Below are 18128 nucleotides of genomic sequence, written 5' to 3' on the forward strand. Positions count from 1 at the left end.
CGAAAACTATTGAATTCGAATTAGAGAAAGCAGGCTTCCTCTCAACCTACGACCGAAGCTTTAAATGGGGTTCGCAAGCCGTAGCTCAGATGTACTACAGCAATGTGGCCCAGACAGCTTTCGGTCTCATTCGATGTCGATGTTGTCATGTGACTTGACTCTCTTTCTTGCGCGGCTGCCCATCTTACAGTCCCTCCTGCCATTTTGCAGAATCCTAAACAACGAAAGAAGCTTCTCCCTTCACTTTCATGATTTGAAGTTGAGGTTAACGTCGTGTACTGCGTAAATATTTCAATTCACGTGCTGTCAGAGATCGGTTCCTTCTTCGATAAGCCTATCGATCGATAGGCTTTCTTAGCGTGTCCAGGAGCCTGGCCTCTGGACGCGACTACCAAAAACCTAACGCGAACTTAGAGACATCAACACCAATTCCATCTCCAACTCCAACATCTCCAAGCCTGTCTCCCACGTTCATTCGTTATTTCGTGGTACAGGTACCACTCCTTTTGTACAACAAGATCTGTCACAACGAACAAAGTACATGGATCGGCATCTCGGACAACGTCAAAGGAAGAGCAGCCTTGTCTGACCCTTGCCACTGTCGGGCGTGTGCTTGCCTGCGCTTCCACCTTCCGAATCTCCCCAATTACGGTCGAACACCTCGCCGGCGGCCAATTCACCATGGACGTACTACTCAATGAACTCGCCTTTCAGAAAGTGCTTCTCAATTCTATTGATGACACTGTTCAGAATCGCGAGGCTGCGGAAGACGAAGTCTGCGCAGAAATCCGCGCCCTGGAAAAGCAAATCCGAGAACTTAAGCGCGGTTCCACAACAGCCTCACAACCTCAACATTCAGGATCTTGCCAATCTTCGCAGAAACCATCCTCCAGCTCATCCAAGAAACCCAACGCAAGCACCGGAAGCGGCACGCCTTATGCACCAGCGATGGACGGCTACCTGAGTGAGTGTTTCCCCCTCGAATGCAACCAAGCGCACATTGAAATATCCCCTTTCCCTTTCGATCTTCTCTTCTCCAACATCCCTTTGCAGGCAATACTAATGTCATGGCAGATGGAGAACAATGGCACAATCTGTCGTCAACAGCCTCTACCCCCAACTCCGCCGACTCTATGGGAGATCTGCTCAGTCCTTCTCGAATGAGCCTGCCCACCCGAAAACGATCACATAGCAAACATCTTGACGGTGCTCTCCTCCCAGTTCAAGATAACAAATCTCGAAGAACATCACCGAGTCCTTTCCTGGCCGGCCCTTCCACACCATCTACAATCTCTTCAGGGTACGGTCCTATGCTTGGTGAAGGCTACTTTGACCTCACTTTGTTTGTCCACATATTCACTATCCCCTTATGTTTGCTTTTCTTGGCACTCTGCACACAAAACCCTTCGGTCCGAAGAACTTTCAACTGACTTTCGCTAGTGACGACGAGTTTGCGGCCTTTGATAGGGAATTCATGCAGCAGCAGATGGCTGCCGAAGAGCGAATTAAGCGCGAGAAGTTGGACGAAGAGTTTGCACGCAGCTTTCAGGAGCATTCAGGTCCTTCCGCAATGAATCCTCCCGCGCCGCAGACGACATCTGCTTTCGATCGACTCTCTGGCGTACGTCCACGACCATCGAATCCCAGAGCAAGCCTACCACAAATGGGCCAATCTGGGCCAAGAAACCTGCCGTGGGCTACCCCTTCGTCTCGGCCAATGGGTTCAGCTTCTGTCAAGTCAGAGCCTCGATCCATGACCTCTGGTGTCAAGACTGAGACTCCTTCCAGCTCGTACAACGGCTTCGCATCTTATGCCCCCCTGCAGAACAACAATGCGCCATCTTTCAAAGCTGAGCCGTCTTCTTCCAAGCCTATGCCAGGCTCCTTCCGTGAGACTACTCTCTTAGACAGCGATTCGGACGTTGAGATCATCCCCGCCTCTGAGTATTACGACAATGGTCGCCACGCCCGCACACCTGCAAAGAACCAAAACATACCATCATCTTCGAATGTGTATGGAACACAGACAAAAGTTGAGCGGCCCAGGTTTTCACCGGAAGCGCAAATTTCAGGCAATGCAACTCTGCGTCGGCTGGGCCAATCTTCTTCCAACGATGCTCTGCAGATGGCCATGTTTGGCAAACAGCAGGCTGCAAGACCCTGGATGAACTCTGCCGGCCCAGCACCTGGCCCTATTTTGAATACTTTCGGCTCCGGACCTCAATTTTTGGCGGGACCTAGTGGTACGACTGGCGGCTACATCTACCCGAGTGCATACCCCGATGGTATGGGAGGCATGGGTGGTATGGGAGGCATGAGTGATATGGGAGGCATGGGTGATATGGGAGGCATGGGTGGTATGGGAGGCATGGATGATATGGGCGGCATGGATGATATGGGCGGCATGGGTGATATGGGAGGCATGGGTGATATGGGCGGCATGGGCGTCATGGGTAACGCTATGCCGGGTGCATACCCAGGGAGCATGCAGACCAATGTACCTGGTCTTGGCTACATGCTGAACAATGTCCCAAGCACTTTCTCTGGGTTCGGAATGTCCCAGGCAGGACCTTCCGTTTCTATCCCCAGTTCACCACAAGATTCCAGCTCCGATGAACTTGGGGATATAATCCGCCGTGCTGGTAATAACTACGACGAGATCGCCGATTACTTGAAGCTGAACGGATCAATGACGAACCAACTGGACTACATTATGAACGATCCTCGCAAGACGAATCAAGAGATCAAGGACCTGCTTGAGAACATCCGCCCTGACGTCGATCTTCCTCCTGAGGATCGAGAGGGTACCCCAGAAGGTCTTGTATATCCGCTGGTACGTTTGCAGCTCTTGAATGCTGAAATACGCATATGCTAAACAATATTCAGTACGAACATCAGAAGTTGGCTTTGACGTGGTTGAAGTCTATGGAGGAAGGCACCAACAAAGGTGGTATTCTTGCGGATGACATGGGTCTTGGAAAGACTATCTCTGCCCTAGCACTTATTTTGACTCGACCACCCAAAGATCGGGCACGAAAGGTATAGCCATAAACTGTATTTATATCCTCTCGGCTGACTCTTTAACAGACCACCATTATCGTTGGCCCCGTTGCTCTTGTGCGACAGTGGGAGAAGGAAATCCGAACGAAGGTCAAAGTTGGTCACTGTTTGAGCACTCACATGGTTCACGGCCAAGGCAAGAAGCTAGGCTGGGACGATCTCCGAAATTTCGATATCGTCTTGACAACCTATGGCACGCTTGCAGCAGAGTTCAAGCGTCTTGAAAAATACCTAGACGAGATGAAACAGAAAGGGGTCGAAGAATATGACCAAGCTCCGATGAGAAAGAAGTTCCCTCTTCTTGGACCGATGAGCAAGTTCTATCGTGTTATCCTGGATGAGGCACAGTGTGTCAAGAATAGGGTCACCGTGTCTGCACGTGCATGCGTTCATCTGAAGGCCACCTACCGCCTGTGTTTGACGGGAACCCCCATGATGAACAATGTTCAAGAGCTTTACTCGTTAATCCATTTCCTCAGGATCAGGCCTTATAACGAGTGGAGCAGATTCAACACGGTATGCTACTCCACCTTCGCTCGTTGGCCTTCGGTTTGCTAACCCGGTACAAGGAATTCGGTCTCTTGACGAAGGGCAACGGGAGAAAGCGTGATGTCGGTAATGCTATGCGAAAGCTTCAGGCCGTCCTGAAAGCAATTCTTCTCCGTCGTTCGAAAACCTCCCTTATCGACGGAAAACCGATCATTACTTTGCCTCCAAAGACTGAGGAAATTCAGCACGTTGTCTTTGACGAGGACCAACAAGCTTTCTACTCAGCACTCGAGTCCAAGACGAAGATTCAGTTCAATAGGTACATGAAGGCCAACACAGTTGGTAAGAATTACTCGAACATTTTGGTGCTTCTCCTTCGCCTCCGACAAGCTTGTTGCCACCCGCACCTCATTCATGACTTTGAAGATCCCGCTCCTGCTGGTGTCGAAATTGATATGGCTGCAATGATGGAGTTAGCGAAGAGTCTCTCACCTGAGGTTGTCGCCAGGTTGCTCAGTGCTAACGGCGCATTCGAAGTAAGTTCATCTCGTCTTACTCAAAATAGTGTGTTTACTAATGATGCATAGTGCCCTGTCTGCTACGACGCTGCTCCGAACCCCAGCATTATCATTCCTTGTGGCCATGATACATGTCCTGAATGCTTGACGAAAATCTCCGATCAGGCGGGTCAGCAAAATTTAGCAGATGGCAACGAAAACGGAGGCGCGTCCAGGTGTCCAACATGCCGAGGTGATCTTTCGATGAACAAGATCATTGACTATGCGACCTTCAAGAAAGTTCACAATCCCGATCGTATTGCAGACGACGAGGAGACTGCAAGCGAAGACAGCGACAGCGATGAAAGTGAAGCTGATTCGGAAACAGAATCGGAAGATGACATCGACGAGAAGGGCAACCTAGCGGACTTCGTTGTAGCTGACGATGATATTGACGATGACGAGACTGCCGATGAGGACGACGCACTCGAAGGCGAGGAGGGAGACGACGAGGCTGACTTCGTCCCGAATGACAAGTCTAAGGGAAAGGCAAAGGCCAAATCCAAAAACATTGGCAAAAGACGTGCTAAGGACAAAAATGGCAAGAAGAAGGAGAAAAAGGAGCATCTCTCGATTGCGATGTTGAAGAAGGAGGCATCAAAGAATGCTGCGGGACGAAAGCGATACATGAAATATCTTCGCAAGCACTGGCAGCCGTCAGCAAAACTTACAAAGTGCGTCGAACTGCTGGAGAGCTTTATCAGCGACGGCCAGAAGACAATTATCTTCAGTCAGTTCGTCTCCCTTCTCGATCTCCTCCAGGTTCCGATCGAGGATAAGAAGTGGCCAGTTCTCCGCTACGACGGCGCCATGTCGGCAGATGCTCGAGATGCTGCGATTCAGAAATTCACGGACACTCAGACTTACAACATCATGTTGATCTCTCTCAAGGCCGGAAACTCAGGTCTCAACTTGGTGGCTGCTTCCCGCGTCATTATCCTTGATCCGTTCTGGAACCCCTATATCGAGATGCAGGCAGTGGATCGAGCCTATCGTATTGGCCAACAACGCGAGGTTCAAGTCCATCGGATATTGATCAAGGGCACTGTTGAGGATCGTATCATCGAGCTGCAGGAGCAGAAGCGAGAGCTCGTCGATTCGGCTCTCGATGAAGGCGCCAACAAGTCCCTTGGTCGCCTAGACGTCCGCCAGTTGGCATTCCTATTTGGCGTCGGTGACGGCGGCAACTGATGTGTCTTTGCTCAGAATTTCGCGGCAGCATCATCATATTCTTTTCTCTCATAAAACTACTTTTGACACAGCACTTTCGCCTGCATTCATACGACCAGGCGTCGAAACTTCCTTCTTTTCGTTCCGGACAGTTTTGGCACCGCGATAGATTTACGGGGCTGGCATTCTTTATGGTTCACACCATGAAATGACACAGCCGACGGTGGCTGATTTGTATTTTGCTTTCTCTTACCGATAATATCCCAGGCGTTCACCGGCTGGGGCATGTTTCTTTTCCTTTGGCTTTGCTTTGGTCGGAATCATGGGTCGTACACAAGCAGGCTGTGGCGTATTTGCATTAGAGGTTAGACATCAGTGTGATTGGCACATTCCTCTGAGCAGAGCACTGTAGACTGTGTGTTTTGATTGGATCGCGACATGGCTTTTGCAGCACGGAATAGCATAGCATACAGAACAGTCATAGAATAGGGCAGAAGAATGTAATCGAGGGATTCTATCCCGGAATTTGAGTACAGATGCAGATGTGATGTCTGAAATGAGGCGTGGTATTAAACAGTTGCAAAGGATCAACCCTCGCAGGTTCTGAATCCGAAGACCTTCTGGTCTCGCTGTATGAGGGCACGGACGGCTTGACGAAAACATGGTTGATCAAAGTGCCTTGGAATCCGTTAAATCTTCTTTTAACGATGGTGGACCTTTCATTCTATAAGAGTGCTGACGCGAGTGGCTTATTGCTGGTTGAGGAGGTTGAACAACATGCTGAACAGGCGAGCCCTTGGATGCATCCTAAAGTCTTCGGTGCCTCTTAGATTCTCTCTTCTTTCGAGAGGCAATTCTTGACTATATTGATGACCCTCATCCGGACATGGCCGCGTGGGGCAAGCTTTCTGATGCTCTCGTCTTCGATGATAGACCAACTTGTTCTCCATTTTCGACGCGAGTTGGCTCCACTTGTGGTCTATCTCAACTAAGGGATCTAGATGTTTGAAGATGATACTTTCCCGGCCTCTCTGTTCCTGCTGGGAGGTGGAACGTGGTTCGCGACATCTCGACTTGCTGGTCAACTGGCGCCCGTCATGGTTGTAATCGAAGCGGAAGCCCTTGAGGTCCACCATCAGGTACAACATGGAAAGTTAGGAAGGTAATCTACCAGAATATGTCAATGCTCCAGTTGTTGCAGCGCGATTACCGCTACGTTGCCGTCCCGTGCACTGGCGACCCAGTTGGTGATGTTGAATTCTTGACGGAAACTGAAACTGGAAACGGAAAAAGACCAAAGACAACGCGACTACCTTGGATTGGTGCAATTTTTGAATTTGCTAGCGGCATCCAGAACAATGGGTTTCTGGTAGGTAAGGAGGTTCGGGAGTGAATTCGAAAAGGAAGGAACGAATGTCGCGGTCTTAAATTTCCCCAAATCCGCAAGTCCATTAAGCGCGTGAGCCTCAACCCGAACCTCCACATCTTCTTTCTTCGACAACCAACATCGCCTTCACTGCAGCTTGCGCAATGGAGGTTCCACCAGTAGAAGAGCAAGGCAGCCGCCCTTCTACCGCTGCAGAGAAGAGCGAGACGCCAGCTTCCCTACCAGGTTCGTGGACCTCATTCGGATTGCTCTAGCCGATTGCTAACTGTTACGCCTCCCACAGATGGCCTGCGAATCCCAGTCTCTCCAAGTCTCAACTATACGATGGATCCAGCCATCGCCGATACCGAGCCAGTATTCACGGTATTTCCCAAGCTGCCACCTGAAATGCGTCTCAAGATCTGGAAGCATGCTTTGCCTGGCCCTCGATTTGTCCCATATTGCCCGGGACGAAACAGACAGTGTGTTGGACGACGCTGCTCTGCGGTCAACTCTACCATCAAAACAACCTACGCCTGTAGCGAGTCCTTCCAGGTTGTCCAATCAGCATACGAGAAGCTTCCTGTAATTTGTGATCCATCGCCGGTCCAATGTCCAGAGAAACAGCCGTACGTTTATGTCGACTACAGCATAGACGAAGTCTACGTCGAGCTGAATTGGTTCGCCCTTGAGGAACAGAAATTCTTCTTCGCACAGCTTTCTAAGGTCAAACACTTCGCAACAAACGAATGCAATATGAGAAATCCTGAGGTCGGCTTGGCAGATTTCTGGGATACCTTGCGGGTTTCCTTTCCAACAATCAAGCGAGTAACCTTCATCGTGTAACCGTGTCTACGTGGCGGCGAGTACATAGAAGAATGGGCCGTTGTTCCCTTCCCATCGGAGCCACGTTACAACTTTGACTTAACGGACTTTGACTATGGCCCTGATCGAGCATTGCTTTCAGACGAAGTTGGCCAGTTGAAGCTCCTGGTGGCGGAATCTCAAGTGTTGAGAGAGGAAATTGGTTCATACATAAACGACCATCCAGAATGGGGCCAAGTCTCTTTCGAAGTCGGCTTGAGGGCAAGAAAGACATCCACCAACAACTATTGGAAGATTCACTACGTGTTCGTTGGTGATCACAATGCAGATGATCTTGATTCCCTTGACGCGCAAAATGATGAGTTTAAGTACACGAGACATTGGCATGGAGAGCCAGTTAAATTGGGCAAGGGAGAGCTCACTTCTTGCGATTCTATCTCTGAAGAGGTGCTTGATGACGATCTTTGCTCTGTTTGTGGGGAGCAGAGATGGGCCACTGGCCAGGATGCTTATTGGATCTTTGAGGGCAGAGAAGAAGACGTTGGTGGGAGCGAAGACTCCACGAATTCGGTGGGAAATGTACTTTACCATGGAGATCTCGCTGAACATGCATTATTCATTGATTTGATAGCATAAGGCGAGAGGGCATGGCAGAAAATAGCACAGCTTTCGCAGACAAAGCCTAGGAACACTATGTAAAAGCTATTATACCCAGAAGTAGCGAATAATGAGGATTTGTGGAAGTCTTGTTCAGGGTTTCGACGTGATGTCCGCAGGAAAAGATTTTCGAAAGACGTTGACGACTCACGTGTTCCATTCGGCAAAATTAAGGCTTGCCCCTGAAAGGACTTAGCGAGTACGCCCCCTGAGGCCGTCGAATATGGGTCCCTTTCTTTCTTGCACATGACACCAGGGTAAGGGCTCACCCAGAAACTTATTGCAATCTCCAAGTTTATTCAAATACACAAATCTTTCAATGGACCATGACTCCGTCAACGGAATAACCATCCCGACGCCAAAAATGGCAGGCACATTCCCACGTTTCCTCGATATTCCAAAAGAAATACGACTTCTCATTTGGGAATTAACATACCCACGCAACCGGGTCATACAAATAATCTCCACCCGCTTCTACAAAGAATTTGAAAATTGGCAACTCGACGCAAAAGGTTCACACTGGACCATTTCCAGCACATCTCCCATTGCCCTCGACGTCTGCAAGGAGTCCCGAGACCTCGCAAAGACTCGATATATCCCTATCCTCGAATGCCTCCACAAAAAAGCCAAGGACGTCGATCTCAGCGCTCACCCAGTGAGATTCTCAGGGCTTCGCAGTGTCCGAATCAATCTCGAGCATGACACCATCCTCATGGGCCCTGCACACATGACCTACATCTCTCAACACCTCGACTTCTCAAAAATCAAGCACCTGGCGCTCATGTCGTATGAGGAGTACCTGGGCACCGCTCCCGTGCTGTCTGGGTCGCTTCGGCGCAAGCCACGCTGGACTGGCGCTGCAGGGAGCTGGACGAGTACCTGGCCGAACCTGAAAAGTCTCAACTTCGTCCTTGGACGCACGAGTTGCATTCCTGATTCTGAAAACAGACCCTGGCAACCGAGCTTCGAGCTACTGGATGTGGACTCAAACTTCAGTGATACGGCGGCGTGGATCAAGCAGATGTCCTCCAAGGGTGAGACGACCGTACGCCTGCGTTTCACGACACTCCAAAATATCTGCTCTCTTGCAGCGGAGTTGCGGCGGCATTACCGTGATGCGAAAGCGGCGATCGAGAAGGCGGAGAAGTGGGAGAATTTGGAGTTTCGAGTCACAGTTGCGACCCATCAGCAAAATATGGAGGACCACTCACGCAAGTGCTGCCCTCGCCGCGATTGTCCGAATAGAGTATGGAGAGTATCCTATCTAAGCGCAAGCTCGGAGAGAAACCATGTTCCTCCACCCGCTGACCCGCTTCAGTGGGCACAGCTGGGGTTATTTTATTGGCAGGACGATGTGCCCATCTGCGACGGGAATGGTGAAATGTGGAGTCGGTATAATGGAATTCAGGGGCTTTTCGAGAAATAGGGAGAATATTAAAGGATTGTTGTTTGAGCGATCAGATTCCCACTTTGAATTATCTGAGTTCCAATTGCAGTGATCGGCACGACAGGCGGAAGAATGAATGTTGAAGCAAATTTATAATATTGAAAGAGCCACAATCTCGAAACTTCCGTCCACTGATCATTCCCTTGCTTGACGTGACCAATATACCTTCCAGTAGAGGAGATTAGAAGTGTCTGGCACCACGATGAAACAAGGGAAAAAAGGGGTTGGTCCCGAGGGTACCTAATCCCAGCGTTGTTCGGGGAGGCTTTGGATTCTTCATATCCTGAATAGTTTTCTTCCACGACTCGGTTGACTTTTTGCATTTGTTAAACCTTAAACCGAACCGTCCGCTCCGTCCTTCGTGCACCCGGTAATAGGCGGCTTCGAATTCAGATGGCAAATACGGGAATTTGCAGCGATATTCCCGCGGTATCCTTGGTGTCCGCTTTGGCCCGGGACATCGATCCTTCGAAATACATTCCTTCTCCATCACCATAACCTCGATCCCGTCAGCCGGCACAACGCATTTGGGTGTCCATTGAGTGAGCATTCTCTTGTCCATCGAGTCTTCCCATGGAATCCAAGGCATAATCTTATACTTTTTAAGGGAGCTTCCAAATCGCACCTGAACCAACTCGGAACTGCTCCTTTCGTTGGGGTACAGAAAGCCACTGTGCCCTCTCCAGCGGTCGTAGTAGATCTGTTTCGAAGGCGGCCAACGAAATATTCTTTCAGACATCGGCCGTGACCTCATTGCTTCATAGTATGCGTCCAGATCCATAAAGTATTGCAATTCAGCGGCGGCATGCTCCAATTTTGGAGGAGGCTTCTCTTCCCTTCTCGACTTTTTTTCTTTTGCATCTTTGCATTGTTGAATCCAGTTTGTCCATCCACGTTTGTACGCTTTCTTGGGGTTGTTTAGGACTGTGATAGGATCGATGACAATGCGGGTTCCTTCAAAAAACTTCTGACGAATATCGCGATAATGGGGTTTTATAGCTAAGAACCCTGCTTCCCAAGCCACAATTCTACAATGTAGGCAGGGTCTCATTGGCAATTTTTTGCGATCTTCAAGCCTTGCTTGTCGTACATTCTCATCTGAAGGGTATATGAACAAAGAAGGTTGCGCCATTGACAGATTGTGAACGGGATGGTCGAGGCGGACAACGCTTCCGGAGTAGAGATCCATGAAGTCAAGCCCAAAATTTTGTTCCCCTGGCATATCCAATCGCATGATGAGTCCTCTGGGTCGAAAGAAGGTCATATCTTGTTCCGCGACGTTGTCAAGGACGAACTCGATGTGTTTGGCTATGGTATGTATCCTGAAGTCATACATATGTGGATGGTGATACTGTCCGCCTCTGCAGTGGTCAAACTTTCCAATGATTGCATCTCCAAAGCGGGTCCAGTCTGACAGCGAAATGTCGCACTTTGCCAGCGCTAACGGATACGGGAATCCCTTCTCTAGGTCTTCAGTGTCTTCTGCTAATATCTGTATTCCCCGAGGTAGTATTTCGGCTGGGTCGACGTGATGTGGGTAGTATTGGGCCTTGATCAACTCTTGACGTTGTCTCTCTCTCTTGCATTTTTCATCCTGTATTTCCTCATCCTTTCTTTTCTCGATGCTCTTTTCGGCACATGTATCCGGGTCTCCAACCTCCTTGAGCACCGCCTTCTCTGTTGCCAACCAGAAATAAAATTCTTCGTTTGCCGAGCCCGGATTCGAGTAACTAGCCATTGATCAATCCTGAAGGGGATTGGCACCTAAAACGCCACGCGCTAGAACACGATGACGGTCTTATACAGGGTGACGATATTGCGAGGAGGACGGCTTGTAGACGGCTGGATAGAAGGATAAAAGCAAGAGTGCCGCTGCAGTCTAAAATTATCAGCAACGCTCAACTGCTTCATATTCGTTCTGCATACCTGACTAGTAATATAAAATCGGGAATGTTGACGGAAGAAAGTAGATCTCTCTTTGTAGGTAACCAAAGGTACGATGGGAGTTATGGATGATGAGGCTGTTGCAGAAGGCTTGTTGTCGATCGTGAAAGATCTGCGGGAAGCTAGCAGCGAGGCAAGGGAACTGGATCGTACTTTCCGGTCATACTTTGAACACGCAGCATGGAAACGGCTGGTTCTCGCCGGGCCTCTGGAAACAGGTGTCATTGGTATCTTGAAAAGCCAATGGTACAATTTTTCATGTCATCCCAAACTCCAGCGCCGCGAATCAAAAGTATCTCTGCTAACGTCTGCCACGGCCACCCCGTCCACGGCTCCGGCTCCGGCTCCTATCATCATAACTGCTGTAACTGCTATAACTCGGACTTCTCCTTCTTCTGCCTCCTCCATTACGACCAGGGCTATCTCTGCGTCCTCCCCGTCTTCTTGGTGGGGATCGAGAACGCGAAGAAATAGACCTTGAGCGGGTTCTATGGCGCCTTGGGGAACGAGACCGAGAGAGGGATCTTGGCCTGTATGTATCAAAGTTTCTCTCGGGTCTGCCATAGCTCGGAAGGGGAGATCGACGTCTGGGGGCTGGAGGAGGGCGGAAACTGGCGGCTGGGGGGCCACGAGGGTCTATATTCGCGCCGCGTCTTGCAAGAGGTGGAGATGGGGAGAACTTGCGGCGGGGGAGAACAATCGAAACGTTGATGACAGCTCCATCGATTTGGGATTCGTGCATGTGGGCGATCGCTGCCTCGGCATCGGCTTCCGAAGTGTACAGGATGTATGCTGTCCCACGATTGGTGTTGACTGGGAAGTTAGTCAGAGTGTTTGCAAATTGTAGAATGTTCTCACAGTTCCTGTTGATTGGCATGTCCAAATCTCGAATCTGTCCATACACGCCAAAGATCTCGCGGAGATGGTCCTCGTTGACGTTCTTCGTGAGCTTCTCAATCACAACCTGGGAGAGTTAGCGGAGTGCTTCTATTAGTTATTCTAGAACTTGCCTTTGTGCTTCTGACAGGACTTGGGCTTCTGCCACGACTTGGGCTGCGGGAACGACTCTCGGTCCTGTACCTGCCATTTCGTCGAGGACTGCGGCTGACAGAACGGGGCGAGATGGAACGGCGTCGCGAAGGAGATCGTGATTCGGGTCTGGGATTGGAAGCCTCGGAAAATGGCGACCGGGTACGCGGCCGTCCTCGAGATGGCGATCTTGAAGGCATGGTTGCGCTGATGTTGAAGTGCAGAGGAATGTGTCGCGTTGAACGCAAGGCTCTGGATTTTTGATTTGGTCACGTGGAGAGACCCCTGAATTCACCAATCAGCATTTTCCGGGAGTTATGATTAAAGAGTATTATGTGACAGATTTTTTGTTTTCAGCTCTTACTTAAATCCCTTCTTCAATCTCTTCCCAAATCTGGCTACGCTAAGACTTGGCAAATTCGAAAAGGGAGGCTTAGACCTTACTCTGCGCAGTAATCTCGAATACTTTGGCCGAGGTCAGAAGTTGGGACGAATATTTTGTGTGTGGGCACGGCGATTGCTCTGCTGCTTTCGGGTTGCAGCTGTTCGAGCCGCCAACCAACTATTCGTCTTCCATACTTCCCGATCCAACACATTTCATGGGCTTTTTCGTCCATTAATAGCATTATAGCACAAGGATAAGTCTATGTATATTCCAACTATTGGAACATTTTTCTTGCTCTTCCTACAGATTAATTGTTACTATGTATCTTTCCTGATTTTACTATTTGTTAATCCAATCTTCTTGCTTCACCTTCCTTAAATCAGAGCTTCAACTTTTCTTCCCTACATACAAACAAAATTTGAACTGTTACATCACCAGTCCTCATTAAGCCTTTCTTTCCAGCGTCCACAATGCATCCCCATCTCTCCTCTCAATCCTTGGATTCAACTGCCTCACCCAAGCTGCTATGCCCGGGAGACAGTGCTCAGAACCTCCACATCCAAGAATGAGGACTCAATACTACGGCCTTCTTTCAACCTAATATACCAGTCCACTGTGGATAGCTACAACATGAACTCCGATCATTGCAAGTGGCGTGCGGCTTTGCGGCTTGTAGGTGCTATTTTCTCTGAGCTAACTTTTCCCCTCTCTTGTAGTTTTCGGGCCTTTATCCTTTTTAAACATGTCTTAAGAAGAAAGAGCTCTCGAGACATTACTTCAGCTTCCACTTCCAAAATCCTTTCATGTTATGCAATGCTGACACCAAGATCATTAGGTACATTTCGGGAACCTATTCGGAGGCCCATGTCGATATTGGGTTTGTGCGTTACCACGATGGGCAGGGATTTTTGCACTGCCGCCGACGTGGCGCCTGGGACCCATTGTTGAAGACATTCGGTGGATATTCCTCTGGGGATGGGGCGGGTGACAGAGGGGAATGGCTGAAAGTACAATATCCATGCATTGCTAACCTTAGACTCCACCTTTGTCTAGAAATTTAATTTTGAGCCTTAATTTTAAGACCCAACTCTAAACGGTCCTATATGAAAGAGTGCAGAGTCTCAATAAGGCCCTGAAGTTCGAACGAAGGTGGGCAAAGGCTATCGAAAAGACATTTATGCACTTACCACATGATCGAATCCACTTACTCAATGCCTTTCCGGCTCACAAATCCGACCTAATCCATACAATTTGAGATCCATATCGCAGCAGCGAAAACAGAAGCGATTTCAAAAACAGTCTGCCCTGTTTAAAAAGATGATAACCTTTGGACACCTTCCTCGAACAATCAAACCCGTCGTATCGCTAACGAGGAACGCTCCAGGGAAGCGAGCCCACTAAAGAATTCCAGCACAACTCGGCAAAAAAAAAATTGTGCAACGGATCATCTTCACTCCAGCAATAACCGCAATCACAGCATATGAAAAAAACAAAAAATGAAGGTTTGATGGCATGAATTGTGCCCTCGGACGGAATCGAACTATTGCTCATTAGTTTTTTGTACAATGGATTTCATCGTGAGTAGCTTACCCGGCAACCTCGTCATTACTAGTGACGCGCTCTACCATTGAGCTACGAGGGCTGTTTGCAGGTTGTGAAACCTGCTTACGACCACACTGCTTGTTGGTTGTTGACGCAGAACTCGCTATTTAGTTATAAGACAGTCATGCTAAAAAAAGGTGGAGTGACACGTGAACGTGGGGACAACGTGGGGCCGACACTAGATCCCGAGGTTAGTTTGTGTTGGAAGCGATATGGGAACTCCCGAGTTCCTGATACGGTGTAACCACGACGTTGAACTTCTTCTATAGAGAAAAACTACTTCAAATGTACTATCATCTGGGTTTTTAGATTCAAGAAAGAGCTTTAATCGTTTATTAGTATTGCGTGTTTCGTTGCTTCTTGGCTCGTCTCGGATGTCGTGAAGCGAGTACATGGTGTAGTCCAAGAACCACAAGACTTTGCATGTCAAAATGTCAAAATGTCAAAATGTCAAATTCTGCAAGCCCTCCAAAGGCCAGTTTCCAGCCCACAAACGCCCCAAGAATCAAAGCCTCACAATCAGGTCCTTTAATCCTATCGAAAGGCCGGGGATATCATATGTTAGGGATTAAAGCTAATCATACAAGGCACATCCAAATACCAATCATGAGGCAAAAAGGATGGGACCAAACACACTCAAGGGCCCTGATCCTTCCTCGTCCCCTTCACCATAACCCTAACTGTCTTCCTGATCTCCCCCTCCCTAACCTCCCTCTCCACAATCGCCCTCTCACTCTCCGCATCCCCACTCGCACCCTCATCACTCTCCCTGCCCGCCTTTGTCTCGAAATCAATCCAGGACTTATTCCCCACATTCGTGTCTTTCGGCGGGAACTCCAGATTCGACTGGCTGCTCAGCTCAAACCCTGGATGATTCGCCGTTATGCGGCTTATAGCCGTTCCGCTACCGTACTTCCTGTTTTTAGAAGTGAAGTTGTCGGTCGTGCGGATGGAAGATAGGAGACCTGGGGCAATTTGTCGAAGTAGAGGCTTGACTGCTGGTGCGGAGACGCAGAAAATACCTGCGTTGATCTCGACCGCGGCCCAGATGTCGATGTCGTACGAATCCCAGGGGATGTCTGAGCTGTTGTCGATGTGAATGATGCGTACTATTCTGATGATTGCTGCTAGGACGACGAGGATACTGAGGGAGAGAACTGCCATCAGAGAGAACTTTTGCTTCTTGGGGATTTGGAGGCGGGCTAGGAATCTCAGCTTAATTTTTAGTGTAGAGGGCGAAGGAAGACGCACCAATTTTGGGGATCACGAAGACGAGCAGCACAACGTCAGCGAGAATGTTGAGAATTGCTGATGCGTATAGAGGAGGGACGATGCTGGCACACTTCGCTGGGATCATAGACCAGGTACCTATCATCTGTAAGTCAAGGACAGAGGACACAGGTGGCGACCCAGGATGATACCTTCAATTGGATGGCAGCGAAAGACGTGTGAACACAAAAGAGGGATTGAGAATATCGTTATAGCAGCGGCCATGGACCAAATCACTATCTTGCTGCCCCGATCCGTAAAGACACGGTAATAAAAGGCACAAACCGCTAATTTTGTGGTCATCAGCGTAAATTGATATAGTATTCGAGCGGCAAATCCCAATTTAATAGTAATTTTGATGTCATTGAGCGTCATCGTCTCGATATGTCTTCCAGAGCCGTAACGAGTGAGGAGACAGTTGACCACAGTCAACCCAACTCCGCCAACCACCTAATATAGTCAGCTTCTTTGACCACAACAATGAAAGGTGAGATGAAGGCACCCATGAAACGAGAACCCCCCAGTCATCTATTCCCCAAGTCTTTATGAGGATTGCTCGAGAGTAGAATCGTCCAAAAACGAAGACGGTAGCAAACAGAAAAGGGAATAGGGTTCCAAATAGAATTTCTGGAATACGAGACTGGGCCAGAAATGCTGGATCCGGAGGGAGGCCCTAGAGAGATGTCAGATTCGAGGTACAAAGTTTTCTTGGAGTGTAGTTAATTAATCCGCCGTGGATTGTCTATTGTACATTTTCAACTGGCCTCCTAGCTCCAATGTATTTGCAAATAGAAGTGGCATGAAAAGTTAAACGTACCTGTGGAATCGGAGGAGAGCTCATACTCGGTGACTGTGCAGATTGTCCCAAGGTCAGTGGGACTGGTTCTACTGAGCTGGCTAATAACAACTATGATCCGGCTTGACGGAATAACCTTCAGCTGGCAGGTGGATCCCCAGATCTTAAGTTAAGGCTGCGGCACGCCACAGAAAGCCCTTAACTCTTTCTTCTCCTGGGAACGGCGTGCGGCGCGCACATGGGTGACTGCACGTCGATCGTTGATTGAACAGATTCTTCCATAGCACGGTGTGTTGGGTATTTTATGAATGAAGGTGGGGACGAGATTGAGACATTCGCACAGACCCCATGAATTTTCTGTTTCTGGAAGATCATGAATACTTTCTGTGGAGGCTGCATGTCCGCAGTTTCAAGGATCGCTCCTCATGGCAGGATCAGCCCGCTGGGGGGACGTCACAGAGGGAGGGGTTACTTCCCGCTGAATCGCTGATGTGCGACGGGAAACCCCCAGAATTGAGACTGTTCGTCCCGAGTACTAGATCGCTCCCGTACGTTGATATCACAGGGCTGGATAACATTCAATCCCTCGCATGTGAAATGCAAGAAGATCTCTTTTATGAACAATAGCCCACCTCGAGAGTTCAACAAGCTCTCTGCATGCCTGGGGAGCTGGGCCTGCAGAGAGGATGCGCCTTGGCAGAGAGTCAATGAGCCAAAGCCAATACCGCAAATATTCGAGTCTCCCCGAAGCGCCAAGATGCCAAGACGCCTCGTAGTAGCGTTCACACTTCTGCGTCATTACAAGTATCCAGATTGGAGAGATCAAAGTCGAGACGCGGGACAAACCATGTGGTCTTTGGCAGGGCCTAGGGAGTGAGTCGTGTCCTGGTGTGTGGATGGAGTGAAACGAAGTGAAGGCACGGACGGAGGCGTCGAAGTGGCGTCTCATGCTCCAATCGGCTCAATCGCCGGTTAGTCGAGATCTGCGGATTGTCCACCCTAGGGAATTCCCACCCGTTACTTTTCCTCTCCACAGAAACCCTCAGCCAGCGATCTCGCACGAGATCCCTTCCGAGTCGTCTGGGCACCCCTCCAGAGGCAGAGGAGAGTCTTCGAGTCTTCGAGATACTCCAAACGCGTTCCCACCTTCTGTACCAGAAAATCCTTCCTCACACACACCGTTGTCCAAGCACCACTTGTAAACGAGCCAGATACATGAATACCTGGATACCCAGGTACGGAGGCACCACGCCGCAGCAATGAAACTGCTAGTTTGCAGTCGAGCATTAGTTTGTGTACCCCCCGACCGCACAAAGAAGTGTCAATGCGGTTCATCCAGATAAGTGCACAGACAAGCGTACCCGCTCCTCGTTGTATTGATTTGTTGATAAGCAGATGCTTACTTGTGGCGGGCGCGTGAAAGTCAAAGCGAATGCATGAAACCTCAGCCGTCTGGATTTGCCAATCATGCCTCATCAACTTCTCTACGTTGCAGAGAGCAAAGCAGCAATCAGTCGATTTCGCTGTGACAA

The 18128-nt window shown here is 49.3% G+C and overlaps 6 protein-coding genes and 1 non-coding gene across 7 annotated transcripts; 3 read left to right on the forward strand and 4 right to left on the reverse strand.

The window, feature by feature from the left end:
- Positions 1 to 681: 681 nt before the first annotated feature.
- On the forward strand, positions 682 to 5297 carry K444DRAFT_626964 (uncharacterized protein; the record flags this gene model as incomplete). Its single annotated transcript, XM_024882742.1, has 7 exons — positions 682 to 964; positions 1075 to 1342; positions 1441 to 2833; positions 2887 to 3039; positions 3088 to 3576; positions 3630 to 4085; positions 4137 to 5297. The coding sequence occupies 7 exons, from the start codon at positions 682 to 684 to the stop codon at positions 5295 to 5297; spliced, it is 4203 nt and encodes a 1400-aa protein (XP_024740131.1).
- A 1408-nt stretch (positions 5298 to 6705) lies between these two features.
- K444DRAFT_330228 (uncharacterized protein) lies at positions 6706 to 7579 on the forward strand. The gene has a single exon (XM_024871952.1). The coding sequence runs from the start codon at positions 6988 to 6990 to the stop codon at positions 7486 to 7488; it is 501 nt and encodes a 166-aa protein (XP_024740132.1). The 5' UTR covers positions 6706 to 6987; the 3' UTR covers positions 7489 to 7579.
- A 752-nt stretch (positions 7580 to 8331) lies between these two features.
- On the forward strand, positions 8332 to 9651 carry K444DRAFT_330312 (uncharacterized protein). The gene has a single exon (XM_024871954.1). It carries the CDS (start codon positions 8444 to 8446, stop codon positions 9548 to 9550), a length of 1107 nt encoding a protein of 368 aa, XP_024740133.1. The 5' UTR covers positions 8332 to 8443; the 3' UTR covers positions 9551 to 9651.
- K444DRAFT_330311 (uncharacterized protein) lies at positions 9652 to 11586 on the reverse strand. Its single transcript, XM_024871953.1, has 2 exons — positions 11498 to 11586; positions 9652 to 11450 (listed from the first exon to the last, which is right to left on the reverse strand). Exon 2 carries the CDS (start codon positions 11307 to 11309, stop codon positions 9753 to 9755), a length of 1557 nt encoding a protein of 518 aa, XP_024740134.1. The 5' UTR covers positions 11310 to 11450; positions 11498 to 11586; the 3' UTR covers positions 9652 to 9752.
- A 230-nt stretch (positions 11587 to 11816) lies between these two features.
- On the reverse strand, positions 11817 to 12744 carry K444DRAFT_641525 (RNA-binding domain-containing protein; the record flags this gene model as incomplete). The annotated part of the gene is made up of 3 exons (XM_024884630.1): positions 11817 to 12328; positions 12374 to 12479; positions 12526 to 12744. The coding sequence occupies 3 exons, from the start codon at positions 12742 to 12744 to the stop codon at positions 11817 to 11819; spliced, it is 837 nt and encodes a 278-aa protein (XP_024740135.1).
- A 1705-nt stretch (positions 12745 to 14449) lies between these two features.
- On the reverse strand, positions 14450 to 14571 carry K444DRAFT_t13. Its single transcript has one exon. It is a non-coding gene; the product is annotated as a tRNA-Thr (tRNA).
- Positions 14572 to 15135: 564 nt separating this feature from the next.
- On the reverse strand, positions 15136 to 16792 carry K444DRAFT_330341 (uncharacterized protein). Its single transcript, XM_024871955.1, has 6 exons — positions 16618 to 16792; positions 16303 to 16473; positions 15953 to 16250; positions 15783 to 15899; positions 15497 to 15733; positions 15136 to 15397 (listed from the first exon to the last, which is right to left on the reverse strand). Exons 1-6 carry the CDS (start codon positions 16639 to 16641, stop codon positions 15168 to 15170), a joined length of 1077 nt encoding a protein of 358 aa, XP_024740136.1. The 5' UTR covers positions 16642 to 16792; the 3' UTR covers positions 15136 to 15167.
- Positions 16793 to 18128: the final 1336 nt, after the last annotated feature.

The sequence above is a fragment of the Hyaloscypha bicolor genome, assembly GCF_002865645.1.
Source record: "Hyaloscypha bicolor E unplaced genomic scaffold K444scaffold_52, whole genome shotgun sequence".
Lineage (NCBI taxonomy): Eukaryota > Fungi > Ascomycota > Leotiomycetes > Helotiales > Hyaloscyphaceae > Hyaloscypha > Hyaloscypha bicolor.